The sequence below is a fragment of the Scatophagus argus genome, chromosome 8, assembly GCF_020382885.2.
Source record: "Scatophagus argus isolate fScaArg1 chromosome 8, fScaArg1.pri, whole genome shotgun sequence".
Taxonomy (NCBI): Eukaryota; Metazoa; Chordata; class Actinopteri; family Scatophagidae; genus Scatophagus; species Scatophagus argus.
In genome coordinates this window covers 25,838,306-25,862,764 of record NC_058500.1, presented here as the reverse complement: position 1 = coordinate 25,862,764, position 24,459 = coordinate 25,838,306, and the positions used below count along the sequence as shown (strand labels likewise).

The 24,459-nt window shown below is 40.8% G+C and overlaps 3 protein-coding genes across 4 annotated transcripts; all 3 read left to right on the top strand.

Annotated features, from left to right (window-relative positions):
* The first annotated feature begins 4,755 nt into the window (after window positions 1–4,755).
* nppal (natriuretic peptide A-like) lies at window positions 4,756–7,423 on the top strand. The gene is made up of 3 exons (XM_046398210.1): window positions 4,756–5,112; window positions 5,382–5,692; window positions 6,711–7,423. Exons 1-2 carry the CDS (start codon window positions 5,029–5,031, stop codon window positions 5,688–5,690), a joined length of 393 nt encoding a protein of 130 aa, XP_046254166.1. The 5' UTR covers window positions 4,756–5,028; the 3' UTR covers window positions 5,691–5,692; window positions 6,711–7,423.
* A 7,241-nt stretch (window positions 7,424–14,664) lies between these two features.
* nppb (natriuretic peptide B) lies at window positions 14,665–16,109 on the top strand. 2 transcript variants are annotated; one of them, XM_046398108.1, is made up of 3 exons: window positions 14,666–14,875; window positions 15,344–15,629; window positions 15,911–16,109. In XM_046398108.1, the coding sequence occupies exons 1-3, from the start codon at window positions 14,762–14,764 to the stop codon at window positions 15,919–15,921; spliced, it is 411 nt and encodes a 136-aa protein (XP_046254064.1). In that variant the 5' UTR covers window positions 14,666–14,761; the 3' UTR covers window positions 15,922–16,109. The 2 variants fall into 2 exon arrangements, with proteins under 2 accessions (XP_046254063.1, XP_046254064.1); XM_046398107.1 differs by lacking the exon at window positions 15,911–16,109 and having other exon boundaries at window positions 14,665–14,875; window positions 15,344–15,643.
* Window positions 16,110–21,262: 5,153 nt separating this feature from the next.
* On the top strand, window positions 21,263–22,926 carry nppa (natriuretic peptide A). Its single transcript, XM_046398160.1, has 3 exons — window positions 21,263–21,419; window positions 21,865–22,180; window positions 22,626–22,926. Exons 1-3 carry the CDS (start codon window positions 21,309–21,311, stop codon window positions 22,628–22,630), a joined length of 432 nt encoding a protein of 143 aa, XP_046254116.1. The 5' UTR covers window positions 21,263–21,308; the 3' UTR covers window positions 22,631–22,926.
* The last annotated feature ends 1,533 nt before the right edge of the window (window positions 22,927–24,459 follow it).

The window sequence follows — 24,459 nt, the reverse complement described above, 5'->3', positions numbered from 1 at the left end:
TGGAACACTCTGTTGGAATTCAGCAAATGGTATGCGTGGTCTCAACTGCTCATCATTTGCTGTGGTGGAAAGTAACTATGTGTATTTCATCAAGAGTTCAGTTTTATTTAGTTCAGTTTTGAGTTACTTGTGCTCTACTTGATTATCTCCATTTTATACTTCTTAATATTTCTACTCTCCTGCATTTTAAACTTCTAGTTTAAAAAACGATGCATCATCTCAATCTCAATTTCAAGATGACATTGCTGATGGCTGCCTCAATGTGCTGGTGGGCATTTTTTTGTCTTGTTTTGCTGTAAATTCAGTTTTCTGCTGTGGTACCCAGAGCTCTTTCACCAGAGAACAAATCATGAGCATCAGGAGAACAACTCCCATGGATTTACTTCCCACTTTTCTCGTGTCATCCCTGGAAATATTGCACGTTTGTTGAAGATGAAACCCTTGTTCACTCTGTGAAATGCCAGAGGAAAAGGAAACATGCTGTTGTGCTTGTGCATTGTTGTTGGAGTGGATGTCCCACTGCCACACACAGTGAACTTAAACACTGGCAAGTCACTCAGTCTCTTACAATGTCAATATCAAATGGAAATGAACATTATATGTATACTTTGGCTACAGACCTGATGTCTGCATTAAATGAATTCATCACACTAACTTGAGTATATTTTGAACTGCTCATATGTCTGGGAGCAAACAGGAACTTATTTAAAAAAAAAAAAAACCTCCCCAGAAAAGGGCCTATCTTTAGGAGAACTAACATGGCCTCATTTGAGGTCTATCTATGCATGTCCATGGAACAAGGCTTTAAGCATAAATGCCTCTGTATACACTTGTAGCTTGCATGCCACCTGGGGAGACAAATCACACTATAAAGTTAAAGCTGTTCACTCCATAAACGACTTGCACCTGGTCAAAAAGTTCTACACTTCTGACACCATCCCCTGACACTAGATCCAGCCCAGTAACTTCACCTTCCCTACCACATAAGGACCTAGACTGCTCCAAGTGCTCGACCTCAGAGGCTTCTCCTCTCCCACTACAGTGATGAGTCTCTCCATCCTAAAGAGGGATGTAGGGATGCAGCCATACCTGAGTATGTTTCTCTATCCACCTTGAAGCACCATACTGATCAGCTGACCTTACTGAACCCATGCCACATACTAGTGTGCTTCAAGAACTTCACCACCATCCCCACACCAAAAGAGACAAAAAAGAGTGACTACATACCCAAATTATGCTAACTTGCTCCATCTCAACATATTTTAAAAATGTAGAGGACTGCACAGGACAACCACTGTAGGAGGTTATAGTAAGTATAGCAAAACATAGTGTGTAATGCACAAGGAGAAGATTTACTGACCAATGACTTTTACAGTGTGACAGAATGACCTCACCACAGTGTAGCGGAACAGTCAGCTGTTAAACAGCTAACCAGTTTTGAGCAGCTGCTGTCAGACTCACTGTGGAAACACAAGAGCCCGCTGGGGCTTTGACAGTAACTCAAAAAGACTTTCTTTGCCTTTGTAAAAGTTTCTGTGTGGTACCTGTGTTGTAGCTGAGCTAAATGCTCAGGGAGGCAAAGAGGCTGCCTCAGGCATGTGTGTGCTGGTGGGGGAGTGCCAGTGGGAGCTGTAGCCCTGCTGTTTATCATGGTTTCACAGGCTGCCTCTCAAAGGCGTTTAGACATTTCGAAGTTCCAAATGATATCATCTATGTTAGCATTGGGCTTGCAAGGTTCGGGATGATTTACAACAACACATGGCATGTTGAGTCCTTTTCAATTGATGAAATGTTAATTTTTATCATTCTGGAAAGAAATGTCAATATTAACACCAGCATTAATTATACAGTCACATACATTAGTTTACAGCTCATGTTTAATGACTATAGCCATCGCACAGTCCTGGATTCCCTGTACCACAGAGTCACCAGGTATGTAGAGGAAGCTGTTAACATGGTGCCACTCCACCGGAAGGTGGATAGCTGATTTCCTTTCCAGTACATGATGTTCAAGAAATACCTCTTAGACTCTTGGTGATCCCCCAAGGCTGCACCCTTTCTCCTATGCCCTTCAGATCAACAGTCACCTGCAGATGTTCTCTGATGACTCTGTGATTGTTGGCCTCATAACTGAGGAGAATGATGCAGTGTACAGACAACTGATTTAGGACTTTGTGGACTGGTGTTAGTGGAACCGCCTCCAAAGACATTGAGATAATGGACTCTTATATGTACCTGGGCATTCACCTCAACAGCAAATTGGACTGGACAGACAACTCCACTGCACTGCACAGGAAGGGCCAGAACAGACTGTACGTGCTGAGGAGACTTAGGGTCTTTGGAGTGCAGGGGGCGCGCCTCAGGACCTTCCTCGATTCTGGTGGGATGTGCCCTTTTTTGTGCCCATTTTATGGAGTGGTCTTGCTTGGGCAGCAGCATCCCTACTGCAGGCAAGAAGAGACTGGACAAAATTATTTGGAAGGCCAGCTCCATCTCAGGGAGCCCCCTCGACCCAGTGCAGGTGGTGGGATAGAAAAGGATGATAGCCAAGCTATCCTCTCAGCTGGAGAGCAACTCTCATCCCCTGCATGAGACTGTGAGAGCACTGGGTAGTTTCTTCTGTGACATTCTGTTTCAACCCAAGTGTGTGAAGGAGTGTTACCGCAGGTCCATACTGCTGTCAGACTGTACAACCAGCACTGCTCCTGGCAGACCCCGTGCATTCTTCAATGAACTGAATTTCAATAAATCACTGTGCAATAATCCCCCATCTCCTGGTGCAATATTATAATGTTTTACTGCTAATAATTTAAAAATTGTGAAATATTGTGTCTGTTTTTGTATAGTTTCTTTTAAAAAATTGAAATATCCCCATATTTTTAATATATGTATATTTTTACTCAACCTGTTAGCACCCTTTTGCTATCCTTGTGCTGCTGTGACAATGAGAATTTCCACGCTGTGGGACTCATAAAGACCTATCATCAGCCTTATCTTATCTTACCTTATCCTTCTCCCTGTGCATCAACAGCTCCATCTCGAGTCACTGCTCCGTCAAACTCATCTCAGGTGAGGATGAGTGCAAATACAGATGGCACCTTCACCATCTGGCAACCTTTTGCAGGCAGAACAGCTTGGAGCTCAGTGCTCTTAAGACAGTAGAGATGGTTATGGACTTTAGGAATAACCCAGCCCCCAACCCCCATCTCCTTGTATGACTACCAAGTTACACTGTGAATGGGAGTACTTTCGTTCCTTGGGCACAAACAGTGGACTGCAGTATATCATTTTCTGAGAAGGTGCTAAGGTAATTAGCTATAGTCTGCCCTCCTTTTAGTACCTAGAACAAGATGAACACAGATCTCCAAAACAAAACTGTATCAGGGTGTTGTTTCTGATCATACTGTTTATTCTAGTTAACTTTTCAACAGCACATGAAATAGTTAGAACTGGCTTCACTTTGACAAACTATAACAGTACAATGCTATGTTCACATTAATGCATTTGTGATTCAGGAGTCTTTTTGAATTGAACACTTTTAGTTTTTATAGTTTTTTGCTCACTATCACAGAATTTTACAGTGTGATTGACTCAAGCCTCAGTGCCCTGAGGCTTGAGTCAATTTCATATGATGGTTCTCCAATTAAGAGGCTGGTGAAATGTCAATACGCCACCATCCACCTCCACAGTCTCACAGGGTCCAGGGATAATCGCTCATCATTTACCCCTGGTAAATGTCTGGGTGTTGGCAACCTCCACTGAGTCTCACCTCTGGAGTTTGCAGGTGTGCATAATAACTCCTTCAGGAGATTTGTGAGGTATAACACACAAAAAGAAAATGACAGCAAACAGCTTATGCTTACACTCAGCAGCAAAACAGGAAGTACAGACTGACTGTTCATTAGATACTGTAGGTGGAGAACATACTCAGTTTAAGTTAACTCAGAAAAGTGGAGGGAAACTGCTAGTTTAACAAAAGTAAAACAAACAATATTTTACAGATTCACATGGAATTTTACAGTTAAAATACAATCTGCAGTGCAGCATCAATCATGTATGAAGCTTCTCACAATATTTTGTTGGAATTTAAGCCCATTCCTGGTGGAGCTCACTAAGGTTGGCTAAGGCTTTTATTCACACATGCTTTTTCAGTGCTGCCCACAAATTTTCTATAGGATTAAGGTCAGGGCTGTGTGGCCACTTCAGTACCTTCACTTTGTTGTCCTTAAGCCACTTTGCAACTAATCTGGAGATATTGGGGTCATTATCCATTCGGAAGCACCATCCATATCCCAGCTTTCATTTTTGGCTGATGTCTTAAGATGTTGCTTCAATATATCCACATAATTTTCTTTCCTCATGATTTATTATTTACTATTTTGTGAAGTGCACAATTGTTTTTCTTTTTATTTTCCCATGATGCCATGCAAAGAGGCTCTTTTGTTTGAAGGTGTGCCTCCAATTAAAGAGGCAGAATCCCCGTTATGCAGCCCGATGTCAATTAGCCTATGAGAAGCTTCTAATGAAAAATTCTTCAAGATGTTTAAAGTCACAATCAACTTAGTGTATGTAAACATCTGACTTTGAAGAAAGTAATAAAAAAAAATTCTCCAAATTCTGACATTTACAAATAAAAATTTTAAAAATCTGCTTTGGGAACCGAAGTACTGAGAGGATATAGTAATTATATAGCACAATTGTAATAACTATCAAATTAGAATAATGTGACAAATCATAATAACCATTCCAAACAAACCCATTAAAACCCCAGTGACTTGACTCTTCAGTCATATTGTGTCATAGGTTCAGAGGAGTTTGAATCTGTGAACACTTGAAGTCCTCATTTTCAAGTTAGCCGGTACTCCCACGTGTATACACATTAGTCACCCCTCGTTAATTTTCCCAGGCCTTGTGACGGAATCAGGTCGTGTATAAATGCTGCACCTGGCCAGATATCCGGAGGAGCGCCAGGCAGAGGAGCGGGGAAGCTTGTCTTTGTAAAGAAAATAATTTAAACCACAAAAGAAAATGAACCCAAATTTGTCCGTCTGCTGTTTATCTTTGCTTTTACTGATTAATTTCGTAGGAGCCAGCGCCGTTTCTGATCTACAGGTAAGCTTACACCTTTATCTTAATGCTGCAGACGAGGGCTTCAGAGACGTTAGTGTCCAGGAGATGTGATACTTAAAAGCGAATACCATTAGTTATTATTGTTACTATAATGTTATTATTATTATTATTGTCTAAAAATAGTCATTATTTTTTTCTACACAGTTTGTAAGGTGACAGAGGTTATGACTGAAGGTGGCTTAACTGCTCCGGATATTAGCGTAAAAAAACAGCAACTTATGAAGACATACTGATGTTTGCTCCCTCCACAGAGCCTGAAGCAGCTTCTACAGAAGGAGATCAACACCGCACCATATTACTCATCGGAGGAGATGGAGGTGGTGCAGAAGGATGGAAACGCGGACCAGGCGGTGTTCGGGGCTTCTGAACAGCGCACCTGGGACTCCCCCGACGCCAGCAACTCGGCTGTGGCGGCTACAGAAAATATCTTCGCGCGTCTCTTCAAAGATCTCGTGCGGACTTCCAAGCGCTCGTGGAGCCGGTACAAGAAGGGTGGGCTGAGAAGCTGCTTCGGTGTCCGGTTAGAGAGGATCGGCTCCTTCAGCGGGCTGGGATGCTGAGGGTAGGAACCAGAGAGCTGAAGCTCAGAAAACTGATTTATATGGCGTTTCGACATCTTTCTATTCACATGACGTAACTTAACATGTGAACTGTCCTGAATTGCTAGGGTGTAGAGAAATATTAAATGATTATTACATGGATGATCATTTCTTTTTACACTCACAGGTGTTGAAAAATATGAAATGAAATACAGGAAAGACGTTACAGTTTTGTGAAATGCGTTGTGTTTGTAGAACAGCATTAACAAATTCCAGTTCAAATATGATACAGTCAAATTATAAATCAGTTATAATTGATAATTATAGTTATGGTACTTTAAAAAAATGTTGATAACATTAACGCTCTTAAGATATAGCCTAATATTTATAGTTAATAAAGTAGTCTAGGCTATATATTTCACAAGTAGAAAAAGATTGCTAAAAAATACATTTGCACATCCAACCCTCTCAGATACAAATGCATTGGAAAGTATATCTTGTCTGAACTGAACACAGTGCTCTTGCTCAGCATCACAATTTATTGGTAACATCAAATCTTTCCATTCCCCTGGACCTTCATCAAGGGTGTTTGAACTAGATAAACAGACATATTTGAGTGTTTGATTTTATACAATCAATTTATTATGTAAATATTCTTTTACTACAATGAGATTAAACATAATGCAGCACAGGTATGCCCAAAGTTAGGAAAAAAATGCTACTGGCATTTAACAGCCAAATAAAGCAGTGCAGACAAAATCATTTCTAAAAATCCATCCATGCCGTCCATGAATCCTTTTTAGTAATCTGTTTCAGGAGGAATCATTATAATTGTTTGCGTAAAAATGCATCAAAATAGTTTTCCATTGATTTACGAAGAGTAAATAGCCTTAATTGTGACAGCTCCTTCACATTTACACTGAGAATGACATTCATCTATGCCGTCGCTTAGCATCTGCATGAGAACAGGTGGTTCAGTTTTCAAATGTAAGAAACTGCTCTTCAATCTGGTGTAATAATGTGTTTTTGTGTTGTCTACAGGCATGGATAACATTGGATTTTCCCATGGACATCAACACTGGAGCTCCTCTCAGTCACAACACTTTGATTGTCACTTTAAAGACTCTTACTTCAGTCTCCCCTGTCCGAAGTTCAGAACTGTTGCAGAACTGATTTCCTTTATATATACTGTTAAAGCTTAAATTATTGTAAATGTATTTATTATTTTTTTGTTGGATGAAGTAGAGTTGTCTTGTTGTATTGTAGTAAAATGTTATTTTGCAAAATAGCTGAGTCTGATTTTTTCCTTTTATTACACAAGTGATAACAGCTTACCTATTTTCAGAGGGACCATTGTCATGCTTTAATGCACATTAAATAAACCAGTGTGTTAGATGGTGAATTAATTTAAATTAAATGTATTTTATTATTATTATTACATTTTTATATTACTGTCAGCTGTAAGTTATATGTTCAGTGTAAACTATTTTGGGTGGGAACGAGCAAACATTGAAACATTAAATGTCATTTTGGAACATCAAGTCAAGACATGCCATTAGGATTCAAAAATAGTTACAAAAGGATAGTGCTGGCATCTGGTACAATACCAGCATCACCTGGATGACCTATCTGTATGTTCTAGCATCATCAAAGTATGACATTACCACAACCAAGCCTTTTCAGCTATTCTTCTATATTTTTATTTTATTTCACTTTACTAATCCCAAGCTTGGAAATTACTTCTCTGCATTTAACCCATCACTGATTGAAACACACACACATGCAACATGCAGTGAACACACAGGAGCAGTGGGCTGCCATTGTCAGGCGCCCAGAGAGCAAATTGGGTGTTAAATGCCTTGCTCAAGCTGGCTAATGGAGGGGGAGGGGCATTATTAATGACTCCATCACACCCAAATTTTTCCTGCCAGTCCGGGTGGGGGGGATCGAACCGGCACCCCTCTGGTCACAAGACGCTTCTCCAACCTCTAGGCCACGACTGCCCCCTATATTTATATAAGCAGATGTGGTGACTGTACGGCGCAAGATATTGTACACTTAAACTGATACAGATTTTTCTTGAGGTGGGCCTTGCCAAAACTCCACCAAATTCAACACTTCATTTTCAGAACCACACTGGCCAAGTTTCAGGCAGATCAGATGAAGGTTTCTTAAGCTATTCAGGGGATATACATATGTACTTACAGACAGAGAGATTTCTTGCTTTATAGGTAGATGAAAAATCATTTTACCTTCACATTCTTGTATTTATTGTATTCATTTTTGCTTTAGTATTACATTGGGCAAGGGCATTAAGGGTAGGCCATTTGACCAAAAAATCTCCTTTATTGTCATAGTCAGGTAGGCTATGATTATATCCCGTGTCAACTAACAGTAAAACACTTTAAGCAGAAACACAAAATCAACTGTCCGTCATGAGGGAAAAAAACACTACGGCCGTTTGGTAAGCAATAGTGTCTAAATCATTATCTGTTATGCCCGGCCTTGAGGAAACTGAGCGTAGCATAAAATGAGCTCCCCTTTTTTAGGTGAAACTTGAACCAACATATACCTCGAAATGCTGTAAACCTAACAACAATGCTAGTGCCTCCTTCTCAATGGTACTATAATTCAGCTGATGTTTACTGAACTTTTTTGAGAAGTAGCAAATAAGATGATCAATCTCACAATCATCCTCTTGTAGAAGCACAGCATCTGCACCATGAGCAGTGACATCGACCTCGACTCTCTGAACAGGGGCACCGGTGCAATATGCTTGCTCACATCAAAAGCATTATCGGGAGACTGCGGGGGCTGTTGAGTGACAGCTGGAATGAGAGTGACACCAGGCTGGCGTTCAAGCTCTAATGCTCTCACTTGAAGTTGCATAGCCTGTACATCTAACTCCCAGTTTCTTTTGGGGCTTTTTGTCTTTTATTCATATAGAGCATTCTCACATTTTTATTTTTTTATTTTATTTTTAATAAGGTTTCTATTTAACAATATTTAATTTTTAATTTTTACTTACGTATTTTTTGGTAGCAGGGACATAAAAACCATGTATGATTGTGTATGTGACAAATAAACCTATCTTGTATCTTGAAGATATGACAGGAAAGGGGTGGGGCAGAAAGAGGGAATGACATGCAGCAAATGAGCCACAGGCAGGAGTCAAACCTGTGGCCACTGCAAAGGACAGACAGTCTCAGTACAAGGGTCACATGCTCTACCAACTGAGCTACAGGGGGACCAACTACTTACAACCTTTCTAAAAAAAACCACAAAAACAAACTCAAGCTCAAAGTGTTCTGCAGTACAAACATCACACACAAATCAGCAGGGTTACGTTGGGAGCTATTGAGACAAAAGAGTCCACAGCAGACACAGACATGCCATTTTTAAAGGGGCATCAATTTACGTTATGAACAGTGACTTCCTTTAGCTCTGAAAACAGAAAACAAGACAAAAACACACAAACAGCACCACCTCCGGACAGGGAGGAGAATAACTTAAAATACATTAAATGCAATATTATGACCCTGGGTCATAGCATATCTATCACATAAAATTAACTTCCCCTCCATGAACTGCCACCTAATCATGATGGAAGGGTTTGAGCATTCTAATGATCCTATAGGAGCAATGTTGTTGTAGGCACTTTGCCCCTGGCATTGTCTCCCAAGGCAAACTGGTCCCAGACGAAAGTCCAAAGTAAGCGCAGTTCATGAAGACCTTGATGAAGGTGTCAAAGGAGTAAGGTGCAGTATAGATTGGGCAGCAGGCAAAACCGGGGACCTTGGCAATCTGATTCCCGGTTATTGAAGCTGGCTGTTGCGACATGGAATGTCCCCTCTCCTGTGGGGAAGGAGCCTATGCTTGTGCATGAGGTTGAGAGGTTGATATAGTCAGGCTCACCTCTATGCACAACTTGGGCTCTGAAACCAACTTCCTCGAGAGGTGTTTGATTGTCCTCTTTCATGGAGCTATGTAGGGTGGGAGGTGGAGGGCAGGTGTGGGCTTACTAATAGTCTTTGAGCTCTCTGCCTGCATATTGGAGTTTACCCCAGTGAACAAAAGGGTTTCTTTGCTGCGCCTTCAGGTCGGGCAATGGGTCCTGACCGTCTGTGCTTATAGATCAAACAGCCAATAGTTCAGAGTACTGTCGTGTACAGGTAAGAACAGATTTGGTTATTAGCAGAGTTGTAAAATTATTGAAAAATAATGTCAATGAATGGGCACCACCCTGTTACCAGGGTCCAATAACCAAACTGGAAAAACAGTCTAAACCCGGTGTTCACTAAGAAGTACCAATATCTCAGACACATTAATTCTAATCATGTGAACAATGAAAGGTTGAATGCAAGCACTACCCGTCACAATCCAGTGGAAGGCTTAACAGTAAGGGTTTGAACAAAAGGGAGGACAATGCGGTCTAGCAGGTGTCCAACAAAGAGATGGACTGCCCCTGAGATGATTGTGGGTGTCTAAGGTGTGTGTAAATAGGAGCCAGTAAATGAGGAAAAGGAGAAGAAGAAGTAGATAAAGCAGGGGAGAATCGTATAAACCAGCTTGTTTTAGACATAAGCCTCTTACTTTGCGTTGCTCCGATATGTTGCAATTGGAGGCCTTGTGGAGTCTGCTAATGTGTGCTCAGCAATCTTTGTCTGAAGCTGGCGAGACTGTTGTGCGCTCATCCAGCGCTTATAGTGCACTAATTTCCTCAGTGAGTAGGGCTTCTTTAAACACAGGATTGTAAAAGTCTTGTTCAGACTTCTGGGACTACGTGCAAGCCTCTCTGTTGTTTAATCTCAGCACATGACTTGAGATCCCAACATGTACCCACTGTTTTTGGAGTCCATGGGATGGATGCTGGAAGGTGCCCCTACTGGGGACTCCATCATCTACTGGCGGACTTCAACACCCATGTGGGCAATGACAGTGTGACCTGGAGGGGCGTGACTGGGAGGATTGTCCGATCTGAACTGAACCAAAGTTCAGCTGTTGGACTTCTATGCTAGTCACAGACTGTCCATAACTAACACCCTGTTTTGAACATAAGGGGATCCATGAGTGCACTTCGCCTTAGGTCAGAGGTAGTCTTCACCTTTGTAGTCGTATCAGCAAATCTGGGGCCATATATACTGAATATATAGATGAAGAGAGCAGCAGAGCTGTCAACTGATCACTGCCTGGTGGTGAGTTGGATCAAGTGGCTAGGGAGGATGCTGAACATACCTGGCAGACCTAAATGAACAGTGAGGGTTTACTGGGAATGTCTGGCTGAGGACCTTGTCAGAATGAGCCTCAATTCCCACTTAAGTCAGAGCTGTGACTGCATTCGGGAGGTAGTGGGGGACATGGAATCTGAGTAGGTCATGTTCAAGGCAGCTGTTTGGAGCTGCGGTCACAAAGTCACTGGTGCTAGTCGTGGCGGTGATCCCTGAACTGGTGGACACCAGAGGTGAAGGATACTATCAAGTTGGACAAGACAGCTACTGGCAGGTCAAACGATGCATGGCTCAGGCTGTCAAGGAAGCAAAAACAAGGATGTGGGGGGAGTTTGGTGAGACCACTGAAGAAGACTTTGGGTTAGCCTTGAAGAAAATCTGGCAAACCATCTCAGGAAGGGGAAGAGACACTTTGTTCACACTGTTTACACTGGGGAGGAGCTCCTGACCTCTACTGTAGAAATAGTTGGATGGTGAAAGGAAAACTTCAAGAATATTCTTAATCCCACAGACACATATTCAGTAGAGGAAACAGAGCCTCATCACTAGAGCAGAAGTCACTGGGGGAGTTAAGCAACTCATCAGTGAGAGCTTGGTTTGTGTTGTCGGCAGTAAGTCAAAGTCATTCTTAGTCAGGGTTGCACTCTACCAGGACTGTCCTTTGTCACTGGTTCTGTTCATAATGTTTATGAGCAGGATTTATGTTAGGTTTGGTGACCTTAGGATACCATCTCTGCTTTTTTTGTGGATGACGTAGTTTTATTTTTTCAAGATGGCGCTGTCCCAGATGACAGCCTGCAGCCGCAGCTCTCGTTGTGTTTTTTAATCTTACAAACCTTACATTCTACTGTACTCTACACTGTTTACTGTTGTATATATACTTTTTTATATTGCCTTGTATATATATATTATATATGCCCCTTTTTATTTTGCTATTTTTAACATTTTGTTTAGCTTGTTGTGTGTGTTGCTGCTGCTGCACTGCAATTTCCCAGCCTGGGATCAATAAAGTATATCTATCTATCTATCTATCTATCTATCTATTGGTTTCATTGGACAGTGACCTCTAGCTCACACTGGCATGGTTTGCGGCTGTGTGTGAGAAGCCAGCATGAAGAGTGTGAAGTGTGAGTCCGAGGGCCATGGTTCTCAGCTGGAAAACCGTGAATTGCCCACTCTGGATTGGAGGAGGGCTGCTGCTTTGGGGTCTGGTTCACAATAGGATAGAAAAATGAAAAAGAAAAAGACCCAGGAGATTGACAGGTGTCACCTGTCAGAGAGCTGAGCTGAAAGGCAAAGGTCTCAATTTACTGAGGATTGCGATGATAAAGTTAACTTTATTCAGTTTTATCAGTGTGGTACCTGTCACATCTTTTTGTAAGTATCAAAGCACTCCTTCTTCACTCCTATAGCCAGAGCACAAACAGACAGACAACAGAAAAGAGGAAGCTGAAAAGTAAAGAACAGGACAAATTGGTAACAGATTTATATAGGACACAAACAGACAAGCATACAATATGACATGGTACCAGTGTCCATCCTAATTCTCCAATTCCAGTAAATCAGTTTAATAAAATATGCTGAGACGAATGTTACAGTAAACACAGTGATGACATGGTAGATGGATTTAGGGGCAGGCAGTATGAAGATGGCTGGATCCAAAATGCTGCAGAGAGATGTGAACCATGCCATCCAAAGTGAATGTCTTCACCAAAAGGAAGATTGATTCCGATAATGAAAAATCCCTTTGCATTATACAATACAATACAATAATTCTTTCAGACACAACACCCAGCTAAACATTGGGACCAATACCCAGGCTTTTTCTCCAGTTCGACTTTTTGGAGACTCTAGGCACCGCAAGTAACTCACCATCCTTGTGACATAGGGTTCTAGTCAGATAACTGGGTACTATGGGCTCTTTAAGCTCAAGAATTTGTGGGATCGACCTGAACAGCAGGTGTACTCTGCCACAGGGATCACAAACACGCTCACTGAGAGAGAACAGAGATAAAAATACAGCAGAAAAAGAACAGACGGAAAAAACGGGAACGGGAAAACACCAAGTAAAACTAAGAACTAAACTAACGACTAAAAAACTAAGGACTAATCGGAACAGGATCTCAAGAAAACATCAACTGAGGAAACACTATCCTGAATTGCAATGAGGAAACACCTGAGGTGGGATAAAAATTTGAAAATGGAGAGTAGCAAAATAAGACATTTAAAATATCAAAACAGAGTTAGTAAGAACAGAAATGAAAGGTGGCATATTAAAAGGAAGACAAAGTTAAAGGTAAAATTATAGAATAAGAAAATACTAAAAGGTTAGTTGGTGTCACACCACGGTGAGGTCTTGTCTTGTTTTGAGTTTATGTCTTGTCATTTCCTGTTTTATTTTGAAAAGTAACTCTCCTCTCATTTCAGGTCACTTGCAGTTCCTCATGTGTCTTCAGTCTGATTGTCTCCCCGATTACCCAATTGTGTTCACCTGTTCCCCATTACCTCCATGTGTTCAAATAGTCTGCGTTCCCCTTATCTTGTGTGTTTTGTCCTTGTGTGATCACGCCAGCTCTCCTAGTCACAGTCATAGTCTCCTGCCAAGTAAGGTCATTGAAGCATCTTCTTTGAGAGTGATTTTTTGTTGTACCTTTTGTAGCTCAGTTTAGTTTTCTAGTTAGAATTAGTCATAGCTTTTTCCTCTTCCTAGAGTGATTTTTGGTTGTTGATTTATTTGTTTGGTTAGTTTAGATTTTTCTCCTATTGGAGTGATTTTTTTTGTTCATAGATTTATTACCTTAGATTGTAGATCTATTCCTCCCTTGGGAGCGTGTTTTGTAAAATTTCATAGCCTGTCGTTGTTTTCCTTTTCTCCTCTTTTCATTGTTAATGTTTTATAGCCATGTGTTCTCCTCTAGGGAAGAACACACATTGGGTTATTTTCATAGCCTCATTGTTTTTTTTCACTCTGCCAAGAGGTTATCTCAGACGTCTTTAATAAAGTCAGATCTTTTGAAACTCAAGTCTCTACATCTGAGTCCTGCTCCGAGCCCCAGCCTGACAGTTGGATATTAAAAGTAAAACAATCGAACAACAACAGAATAAAAGAATGCACCAAGTAGTAAATAATAAGAAAATAATGAGTAAAAGGCCATTACCAGAAGACCTGATGGCTCTAGAAGGTTTATAAGGTAAAAGCAAATCTGATAAATAAGTAGGTCCAGGACCATTAGTCCTTCAAAAAACAATAGAAGAATCTTAAAATCATTTTTAAGCAGACAGGTTGCCATAAACTTATAATATCAATAATAATAATAACATATAATAATATTATTATAATAATAACTATATATATATATATTTCTTTCAACAACAAAGAGGTCATCATAGGACACTTGTATCTAACTGAAGGACCATTTGGTAAAGCACATGACATTCTGAATTTGCTTTCTCCCACTGAAGGCTGATCTATCACACCAGCAGGCTTCCCCACCACTATCACATACACACCTCAATTTAGTTTACTACTTCCCGTAGCTCAGTGATGCCGATGTTCCGTATAGAAGTGGGGTGGAGTATGTTTCTGAGACAAAATAGCAAATGGAAGCAACTATGTCATAAGAATGCCCTACATCCAAGAGACAAGGCTTTAAAAGGAACAATTTCCGACAGCTCGTGCTATCAGAATCAGGTGTCAGGAATGCCAGCCTAATTCCTGGCATATCTACATGTGTCAACCTTAAGTATAAAAGAGCAGAGAGTGCTGCTGTGGACTCCATCATCTAAAAAGCTACCAGCAAGGGAAGCCAAAGAGCATCCATCTGTCTTTTTCCAGATACAACCAACAGGAACTCACAGAGAAACATGCATTTGTCTTCCATTCCTCTCTGTGGCCTCCTCCTCATTTTAAACCTTCAGCTCTTCAGTACATATCCCATCGGTACTGCCTTGACTGACACTGATATGGACATTTTAAAGGTGAGTCTTCACCTTTAAAAACATGGCTCCACCTTGGGTCCTTGTGGAATTCTTTTGCAATCTGCAGCAGCAAGACAGAACAGTTTTATTTTATTAACAGTAACTAACTTGAGTTATCCCAGTTCAGGATTGTCTCATGTAAAGGTGTTTATGTCATCACATTTAATGGGACACTGTGACCTGATATGTTCTTACTGAAATTAGACACGTACTCTCAGTAAATCAGTGTAATCAAGTTTATTAATGATTCAGGCTACAGTTGTGTTTTGCCTCGCAATGTTTATCTGGGGCCTATGATGTAAGAAAAGATAAAGAATGCTTCTAATAGTTTTAAAATCTGCTTCTAATACATTGTGATGCTTACATGTTTACTAGAAATGTTTGAGGGTCCTTCACCTGTAAATTTATATCCTCAGTACAAAAATTAAATTCTTGTTTTTTATATATACAATTTAACCTAATTTGCAGGTGATCCTTCACAAATTAGAGGAGACAGTTTCAGAGCAGAGTGAGCTGGACCAAAGAGTCCCTGCAGAAAGGGAGGATGTGGACAGCAGAAACACAGAGGAGGAAGCAGATAGACAACAGTCTCAAACTGGACTGGACAAGGCAGCAATCTGGGAGCTTCTTTCAGCCAAGAACCTGAAGAACGTCCGCAGTGACTCTTCAAGGAGATCATCTGGCTGCTTTGGTCGACGGATGGACAGAATAGGCTCAATGAGCTCTCTTGGATGCAACACTGTTGGCAGATACAGTAAGTTACAATAACACAACTGCAATAAACTCCACCGCAGTTTTGACTTGACTGTTACTGTAATTTGTTTGAGCCAGTGAGAAAACAGAAAGTCTAGTCAACAAGAGAAAAAGATCTGACTCATCATGAATAGTGATAAAACAAGAGCTAAGTGTACGTATGTACGTGTATGTAGTATTTACCATGAATTTACCTTGTGCAAAATAGTACCCTCCATGAAATAAATGAGAAAATATGAATAGTCCTAATAATAGAGTTGTTATTGTTATCTTCTCTTGCAGATCCAAAGTAAAGATGAAGTCTTACTATCTAAATTCTGGAACTGCAACGTCTCTACAAAAAGATTTTCATTTGAATGCTATTTATTTACTAATATTTATTGAATATTCTTTATGACTGCCAAGTTAATTTATTTAAAATTGATTTATGTTCTTTATGCACTGTTATGCAGAATTTTAATAAATGTTTACAACTCCACATTACTTAACTGAGTGTTGCTTAAGCAAAATAAAAGATATTCCTAAAATTATCTCCAATGATACAACAGATTAAGGTGGCCGACAAAGACAAATGCAACTTAACACACATGCAAAATAATATAACAGAAACAAATACAGAAAAACATCTTCATCAACCTGAAATACATTCACAGCATTTAAGAAAAGCACTGCAAATACCACAACACATTTAGAAAAGCACTGCAAAAACAGAAAATGATAATAGTGTTGCCACTTGTTGCCCCTGTTTGTGACTTGTTAAGTTTGACTCGTCTAATACAGTTTGGTCCATATCATCATTTATGTTTATGTCATAGACTAATATGCCACTGTTCTCAATAATTTCATGAGTCACAAACAATAGCAAAAATTGTGTCCAAGTCAAGTTCAGCACTAGTGTCCTTTGTGTTGTTGTCTTGTGATGTAATCCAAACTGAAAAAAACACTTGTTTAAGTTATCTTGTGGTATCGGCCATGTATTTCAGTATTTTCCTAAACGCTACATTTGTTTTGTCAAATTGACAAAACAAATGTAGCATATATATATATATATATATATATATATATTTGTGTGTGTGTGTGTGTGTGTGTGTGTGTGTGTGTGTTTGGGTTTTTCAAGCTTCTCGTGTCCCTTCTTCTTGTTGTTGCTGTTGCATCTATCACTACTGCCTTCTTCTGGCAACCAACCACAATGTCTTAGCCATCACCATTTTGTCAGTCTGGATCTGGAAGTCCCCAGGATCTTAGCTTGGTCATTCTCAACAACCTCGGGAGATGTCTTTCATTCCGACCTTGGGACCACCAGCTATTCCTGCCTGCACCTTACACCTTGCTGGTCATCTTTGGGATCCTGTCTGGTGTCATAGCCAAGAGAGAGAGAGGGAGAGAGAGAGAAACCCGCCCAGCATCTCCATTCTTCAGAGTCCTTCTCCTTTTTCATGCAGCCACTCATTACAACATATAGCACTTTTCCCTAGTGCCAGCACAAGGATAGCAAAATAAAGGTGAAGATAAGTCGAGTAAAAGTATTCAAAGTAAAAAATACAGGGACATTTACACTTTATTGTTAAAAGAAAGTATACAAAAACACAGGACATTTACAGTATTTAATGATTTTCAAATCATTAGCAGTAAAAAGTTTCTGCATTGCATTAGGAGATAACTGCACAGATTAGAGGATTTCTGCACAATGATTTATTGAAATTCAGTTTTTTGCAGAGTGCATGGGGTCTGCTGGGAGCAGTGCTGGTTGTACAGTCTCATAGCAACAGGGAGGAAGCCTGTGGTAACACTCCTACACACACTTGGGGTTAAGCAGTCTGTCACTGAAGGAACTGCCTAGTGCTATCAAAGTTTCATGAGTCTCCAGTAGAGAGGATAGCTTGGCTATCATCCTTCTCTCTCCTCTCACCTGCACTGGGTCGAGGGGGGCTCTCTAGGACAGGAATGGCCTTCCTAATGATTTTGTCCAGTCTCTTCCTGTCTGCAGTAGAGAGGCTGCTGCCCCAGCAGACCAGTCCATAGAATAGGGCAGATGCCAACACAGAGTCAAAAAAGGTCCTGAGGAGCGCCCCCCTGCACTCCAAAGGGCCTAAGTCTCCTCAGCAGGTACAGTCTGCTCTGGCCCTTCCTGGACATTGCAGTGGAGTTGTCTGTCCAGTCCAATTTGTTGTTGAGGTGAACACCCAGGTCCACTATCTCAATGTCCATTCCCTGGATGTTCATCAGTGTTGGGGGTGAGTGTCCATGCCTGTGGAAATCCACCATCAGCTCCTTTGTTTTAACCTGTGTATTTAAAGCTGGGGCACTACAACTTTTTCCCTTTGGAGGGCAAAATTTTAAATGTAATGGTGGAAAAGCAAAACCCTGCATTGCATTGTTAAAATGCAAAATGGTACAGGCATCCCAAGTTACCTTAACTGACTGAAGTGTCCTTCCGCATGCCATGCTCATATTACAGAAATAATTATTGAGGATCCTGCACGTTGATTAATTGATTATGATGGGCCTGCAGGCACCACTTTAAACAACCCTCCACGCTAACTACGGATGTGAGAGTGGTATGCATCTTTTGAATGATGTGGGAACCCGGGGGAGCTGACGTCCAATGGAGAGAGGACTGGCTCCCATGAAACATACATATCCTTTTAAGAGCTTGCGAACGTTAATGCTTTCAGAATAACCACTTGATCACCTTGGTTTTGCTAATTAATAAGTTAGACTACTGGCTATCATGCCACTGAAAAAAGGCCACTGCTGCCGACATTGGATGTTGGATGTCAGCATCATGGGTTCCAGGAGTAAGATTAAAGAGACATATTTTGTCATTGGAGGGAACTCACTCCAACGAAATTTGTGCTCTGCATTTAACCCACCCAAGTGACGTGCACACACACACACACACAGCAAACCCGGGGCAGTGGGCGACCGCGTGCAGCGCCCGGGGAGCAGTGGGGGTTAGGTACCTTGCTCAAGGGTACCTCAGCCATGGACACCGGGACGGGGAATCGAACCAGCGATCCACCAGTTACGGGTCCGACACCCTAACCGCTGATCCACGACTGCCCCAACCACAGCCTGCTGAAACATTCCACTCTGGTCTATTTTGTCTGCAAGTGTAATGAACCACGTAGCCTCTCACAGAAATCACAGCTGTTAGGGTATTTTTTGTTTATTTATTTTCTGTGTGCGTACATAAGCTACCATTTTACTGTTTGTTTTGTTGCTTTTTAAGAGACCCCCACAACGATCAAATCATAATTTGAACCCTGGTAGTATCAGTCTTCTCATCTCATGTAAGTGTGTGGTCTAGACCTGCTCTATATAAAAGTGTTATGAGATAACCTTTGTTGTGATTCATGTGCTATATAAATAAAACTGACTTGACTAAATATTTGGCTTTGTCTGTTGGTGTTAGTTTGAATCTTTAACCAAAGCTTAACATTTAATTAAAAAGTATGGTCTAGAGCTTCTCTAATTGGAAAGTGTCATGAGATAACTTTTGTTGTGAATTATTGCTATATAAATAAGCGTAATTGAAAACATTTAATTGAATAAGCATAACCCCACTTAAAAAAAGTAAAGCATAGACTAATCAGCCACAACATTAAAGCTATCTGCTTGATATTTTGTAGGTCCCCCTTGTGCAGCTAAACCAGCTCTGACCTGTCAGGGGAAGGGACACAGGACCTCTGGGTTTATTTTGTGTTTACTGGCATCAAAATGTTGGATCGTTTGGGTCCTGTGCACTGGAATGAGCCAAATCCACCCTCCTTCCCCACAGATTCCTGATCAAGCTGGGATCTGAGGAGCTGGGAGACTGTTGTTGTGTTGAAAAGCTGTTGCCATGTGGGTTGGAGGTGGGGGTGTATAAGATACCGGTAAGCTAAGATAAGATAATCCTTTATTGGTCCCATAACTGGGAAACTGAGCATTCAAAAAGAATAAATACACAGGAAACAAATACCTGCAGCTGTATACAGTACAGAAAAGAAAAATACTATTCACACTAGAGTCCCTCAAGTTATGATTAGTGGATGGATTGATTATTGTACCGATTTGTTTCAGGAAAGACTAAGTATGTATGTACTGATCCTAGTAGTAGTGTTACATGAGTAAGGATTCCCATTGCACTACTGTCATTTGCACTACCCTGTCAGTCATTTGCACTACTGTTTATACTGATGTTTATATCTTCTATTGCTTTTTTATATTATATAGCGTTGTTTATATTTATATTTATTTTGTTAGGTAATCGGGCTTATACCGTTCCACTCATGTTCTACGTGTGTGAAATGACAATAAAGCTCCTTGAATCCTTGATTATTGCACAATTATTACTACACATGTGTTATTGCACAGGTCTGGTGTGACCATTTGTCCCCATTATTGCACATGATTTATTGTCCAGTTAACACATTCAACAGCTTAAATGTCCAGTCTATCAGCTGTGCTTGTTGTGGAGTCTGACAGCAGTGGGCAGGAAGGAGTGGTGGTACCTCTCCTTCACACAGCGCGGGTGTAGCAGTCTGTCACTGAAAGAGCTGCCCTGTGCTGTCAGAGTGCACTGGAGGGGGTGAGAGGGGGTCTCCAGCATGGACGACAGCTTGGCTATCATCCTCCTGTCACCCACCTCGTTCACTGAGTCCAGGGAGCAGCCCAGGACTGAGGCGGCCCTCCTCACCAGTCTGTCCAGGTTCTTTTTGTCCCGGGCAGAGATGTTGCCTGTCCAGCAGACCACATCATAAAAGATGGCTGATGCCACCACTGAGTCATTAAAGCTCCTGAGGAGTGGACCCTGTATCCTAAAGGCCCTCGGTCTCCTGAGCAGGTAGAGTCTGCTCTGGCCCTTTTTGTACAGGACGTCAGTGTTGTCAGTCCAGTCCAGTTTATTGTTGAGGTGAACACCCAGGGACTTGTAGGAGATGACTCTCAATGTCTGTTCCCTGGATGTTCACCAGTGCAGGTGGGGTGTGTTGGTGCCTGCTGAAGTCCATTTGGTCTGCAGTGTTTAGGTGGGTGGTGTGCGTCAAAGAACATCCAAATGATTGTGGAATGTTAATGTTATGCACTTCACCTGTCAGTGGTTTTAATGTTGTGGCTGATCAGTGCAACTCTTGAAAAAAAACAAACAATAAAATAAAAAGAGATTTCATCAGCTATAGTAACAAAAATGAAATAGGCCCACTATGAATAACATTGACATTGTTTCTTTCCTTGTATAATTTAAACCAAATAGCCTTTCTGTAATCCAGGTTCGGCAACTTTAACCCACTATGGTGTTTTTTATGCTCAGGAGACAGAGTTAAGTACTTACATGGTGAATGCTGCATTCCTGTCAATACACACCATGTCTGAGCTCAGAGATCCAAGATGGCTGCTGAGGTCATGCCGCTGCTGGCTGCCTAGCATGATGATGCACAAACACATACAGTATACTGTACACACACGCACACACACACACGCACATCACCTACCACCAAGCCCCACTTAAAGGGACATCTGACCAGCTGCCTTATCTTGCAGAGGTGTTAGAATGCACTTGACTCGATCTACAAAATGATGAGCCTGTGACACTGACTTCCTACTGCATGGTGAGTCTATCTGTGGGTATGTGTGCCGGTATATATATAAAATCCCGTGGTTCAGGCTGTGGTACGAGTAGTAGCAGCAGAGGGATAACATGCGGACTGCGGTCCTGTGGGGCCTGCTGGTCCTGCTGTGTCAGCATGCACTGGTTAGCAGCCATACACTGGGAAGACCTTCTTCTACCAGTGACTTGTCTCAGCTCAAGGTAAGGAACTTCATAGCACCAATTTGTCAGGTCAGGAACATTATCTCAAAGAAATTAGTTTTATATTCTACGATCAAAGATGAGAAAATGTTTTGCAGTAGTTGTTGGGGTGTTTATTCATATCACATATCAAACTTTGTAAGTAAGAAGAAGAATCAGAATTCTTCTTCTGATTCTTCTTCTTACTTAGAAAGTCCTCATTTTTACATCTTGTTAAAAAAAACAGACACCTTTCACAAAAGCTCTACACCAGTCCAAGACCAAGGGCTGTTTCTAGTTACAGATTCATTTGAAGACTTTTGAAGACACTGAAGACATTTGAAGATGCTTTTCAATCAGTAGTTTACTATGTCTTACTATGTTTAGTATGCCTTTGACAAAATGTATAATTGATACAATGTAAAACAGTTTTTAATGACGACCCATCTTTATTTCTCCATGCCAGTCTTTACTGGAGCACTTTGAGGAGACTCTAGCTGAAGCAGCCCAGGATGTGGACTCTGAAGCAGATTATGTGACAGACCAAGAGCCTGAGTCCAGCCAGGTCAGCAGAGGATGGAGCCTAGACCAGGAGGGGGACCACGAACCTTTTATATCAGAAAGATCTCAGTCACGAGCTGAGGGCCGCAGCAGGAATATAAGTGAGAAGAACCGCCTGCAGGACCTGCTAATGTCCACCAGGAAACGAGCCTCCAGCTGCTTTGGAGCCAGGATGGATCGAATAGGAAATGCCAGTGGTCTGGGATGCAACAATGGAAGAGGTAAGACTGCAACAGGATGGTGGCAGGACGTTAAATCAGGATTTTTATTAAAGCATACTATGCCATGAGGTCAGAAGTCTTGGCTGGAATATTTTTCAGGAGTACTGATTATGCTTGCAGTCATAGTTGTTTTTGTCAAGAAGTTGATCTCATCATCTAACTCCTCCTCGAATCACAACCTGGCTTACAGAGAGTTGTCTCTTCTCTTTTTGGATAAACTAGCTAACATTATCTCAAAGATTAAAGCAACATGAGACATCACACCTGATTGTAACTTTAAAGATAGATAACTTTCGCTTTTCTGTTCTTGTCTCATGTGAAAACAAATGTCAACTTGTTATTTTAACTCCAACAATGATCGGTAGGCTGCTAATATGATAGAAATATGCATAAATATAGTAAAGTATTGTTAACAATCCTCCTTTTTGTGTCATTTCTCCATCAGGCTAGTCTGACAGTTTGCTGGGACATGGTGAACTTTTGTTTCATCTCCAATTGAAGACACAATCAAGGAGAGGGGATATGTTTTACTTCGCATTACTGACAGTTAAGCTGTGCACTGTATCTCTTGTATGCATTTCTCTGTGTGAAGCATTGACTGTATATATGTCAATGGTTTGAAGTGACAAACGGGCTGTTTGCTAACTGTAATGAATTCTCCTGTCACTGTGTAATCTAGCATCCTAAGGGAAAGGAGTTAACTACAACTGCATGTGAGTTGCTAATAAAGATAAATAAAAGCTTTTTTTCATATGAAGAATTAATTTGTGTTTTCAAGCCTACAGTATGTATAATATGATACAATACAGGTATATATACAGATATAATACAGTATAACAGAAACTCACAGTCCACTCTTTATCCCTGCATGTCAGTCTGAAAACAGTGCAAAACTGCTCCGTCAGTAGGTATGCAATTTGGTCATCTCCACTTTTATGTTAGTCAGTCCTGCTGTTGTTACCTAATTTCATGCAGCAAAGTTTCTGCGATATCAGCTACCATCATCACTTTATCTGATATGACAGGTTGAGCAGACAATTAGAAAGCTCTTGTTGTCTCGTTGTATATGGTACAGTATGACAAGATAAGGTTCAGTTGAATCAGTTGAAGATCAATCCAGTGGCAAAAGCAGCTTCACTATGTTTGATGTTTCTCGTGGTAGAGATGACAATGTCATATGGTAGCATTCCACTGAATCACGAGTCAAGGGGAAGTCCACTGAAAGATCTTTCCATTCTTTGTGTTTGTGTTCAGTTGCAGTTCAACATCCAAAGTCCTTCTGTTAATGCAGTTACATGTGAGGTCAGTTGGTCTTTCTGAGTCAAAGCTCCATTTCTGAGACCTGTTTGATCTTTCATCTTGACTGGTTTACTAGTAGGAAGTTTGTGCATGCATAGAGTGAATTCTTCAACCATGACTTGAACCATGTGGTAATTTGATAAAACTTTTTGACATATATTCAAGACAGAACAGTATAAAGACAATATATTTAAAACTAGACCATGTCAACTTCTTATTCTGACTTTGATGCCAGAGGCAGGGACCAAACAAGTTGGGACAATGGCAACAGAAGGTGGTATGAAAGGGGCATTCTTGAAAGGTTCAGTTCTTCACAAAGAAGGATGGGGTGTGAGGTCCACCACTTCTGCCATATGGAAATAGTAACAAGGAATTAAATAAATGAATAACGAACTAATTGTATAATCAAGACACATTAATATATATATTAAATATTTAATGGTTCAATTTAATTAAGTTACACATGAATTAATTATTTTAGATGGGAAATAAAAATTGGAATTAACAGAATAAATTCACAGATGAAATAATTCCTCAGTCTGAGGAAGAGCTGTGTGCTCAAAATGTCGTGAATGAAAGCCATTTAAAGGGGTGTTGATCTCTCTCCTTTTCAACTCAGTATCACTGCCCCATCATTAGGGCACAAGATCTGATGCAGGCGATGACATTTTACTGTTATTCTCTCAGCTGTAATCCTGGCCAATCCTGTTAAAACAAGCTTGGTTTTTGAGATATTTCACAAATAAACAAATGTGACTGAGTAAAATTGAGGATAACATGAATTGCAAGACTGGGCTGACTTTGATTTAGAATAATTTCAACCTGAAACCTATATACAATAACGCAATAAATGTATGTAGTTCCAGTAATGCGGTTTGTTGCATCTAAAGGCACAAGTAACTCCAATCTGGAACATTTACCTCTGCCATATTTTATGACTGGATTGTCCTGAAACCAGAATAAAAAAACTGATCTTAAAG

Bases quoted from the DNA above. Each gene is read 5' to 3' on its own strand.
- nppal (XM_046398210.1), top strand. From the start codon at position 5,029: ATGAACCCAAATTTGTCCGTCTGCTGTTTATCTTTGCTTTTACTGATT. The intron at 5,113-5,381 runs GTAAGCTTACAC...CTCCCTCCACAG, and splicing joins GCGCCGTTTCTGATCTACAG to AGCCTGAAGCAGCTTCTACA.
- nppb (XM_046398107.1), top strand. From the start codon at position 14,762: ATGCATTTGTCTTCCATTCCTCTCTGTGGCCTCCTCCTCATTTTAAAC. The intron at 14,876-15,343 runs GTGAGTCTTCAC...CCTAATTTGCAG, and splicing joins CTGATATGGACATTTTAAAG to GTGATCCTTCACAAATTAGA.
- nppa (XM_046398160.1), top strand. From the start codon at position 21,309: ATGCGGACTGCGGTCCTGTGGGGCCTGCTGGTCCTGCTGTGTCAGCAT. The intron at 21,420-21,864 runs GTAAGGAACTTC...TCTCCATGCCAG, and splicing joins GTGACTTGTCTCAGCTCAAG to TCTTTACTGGAGCACTTTGA.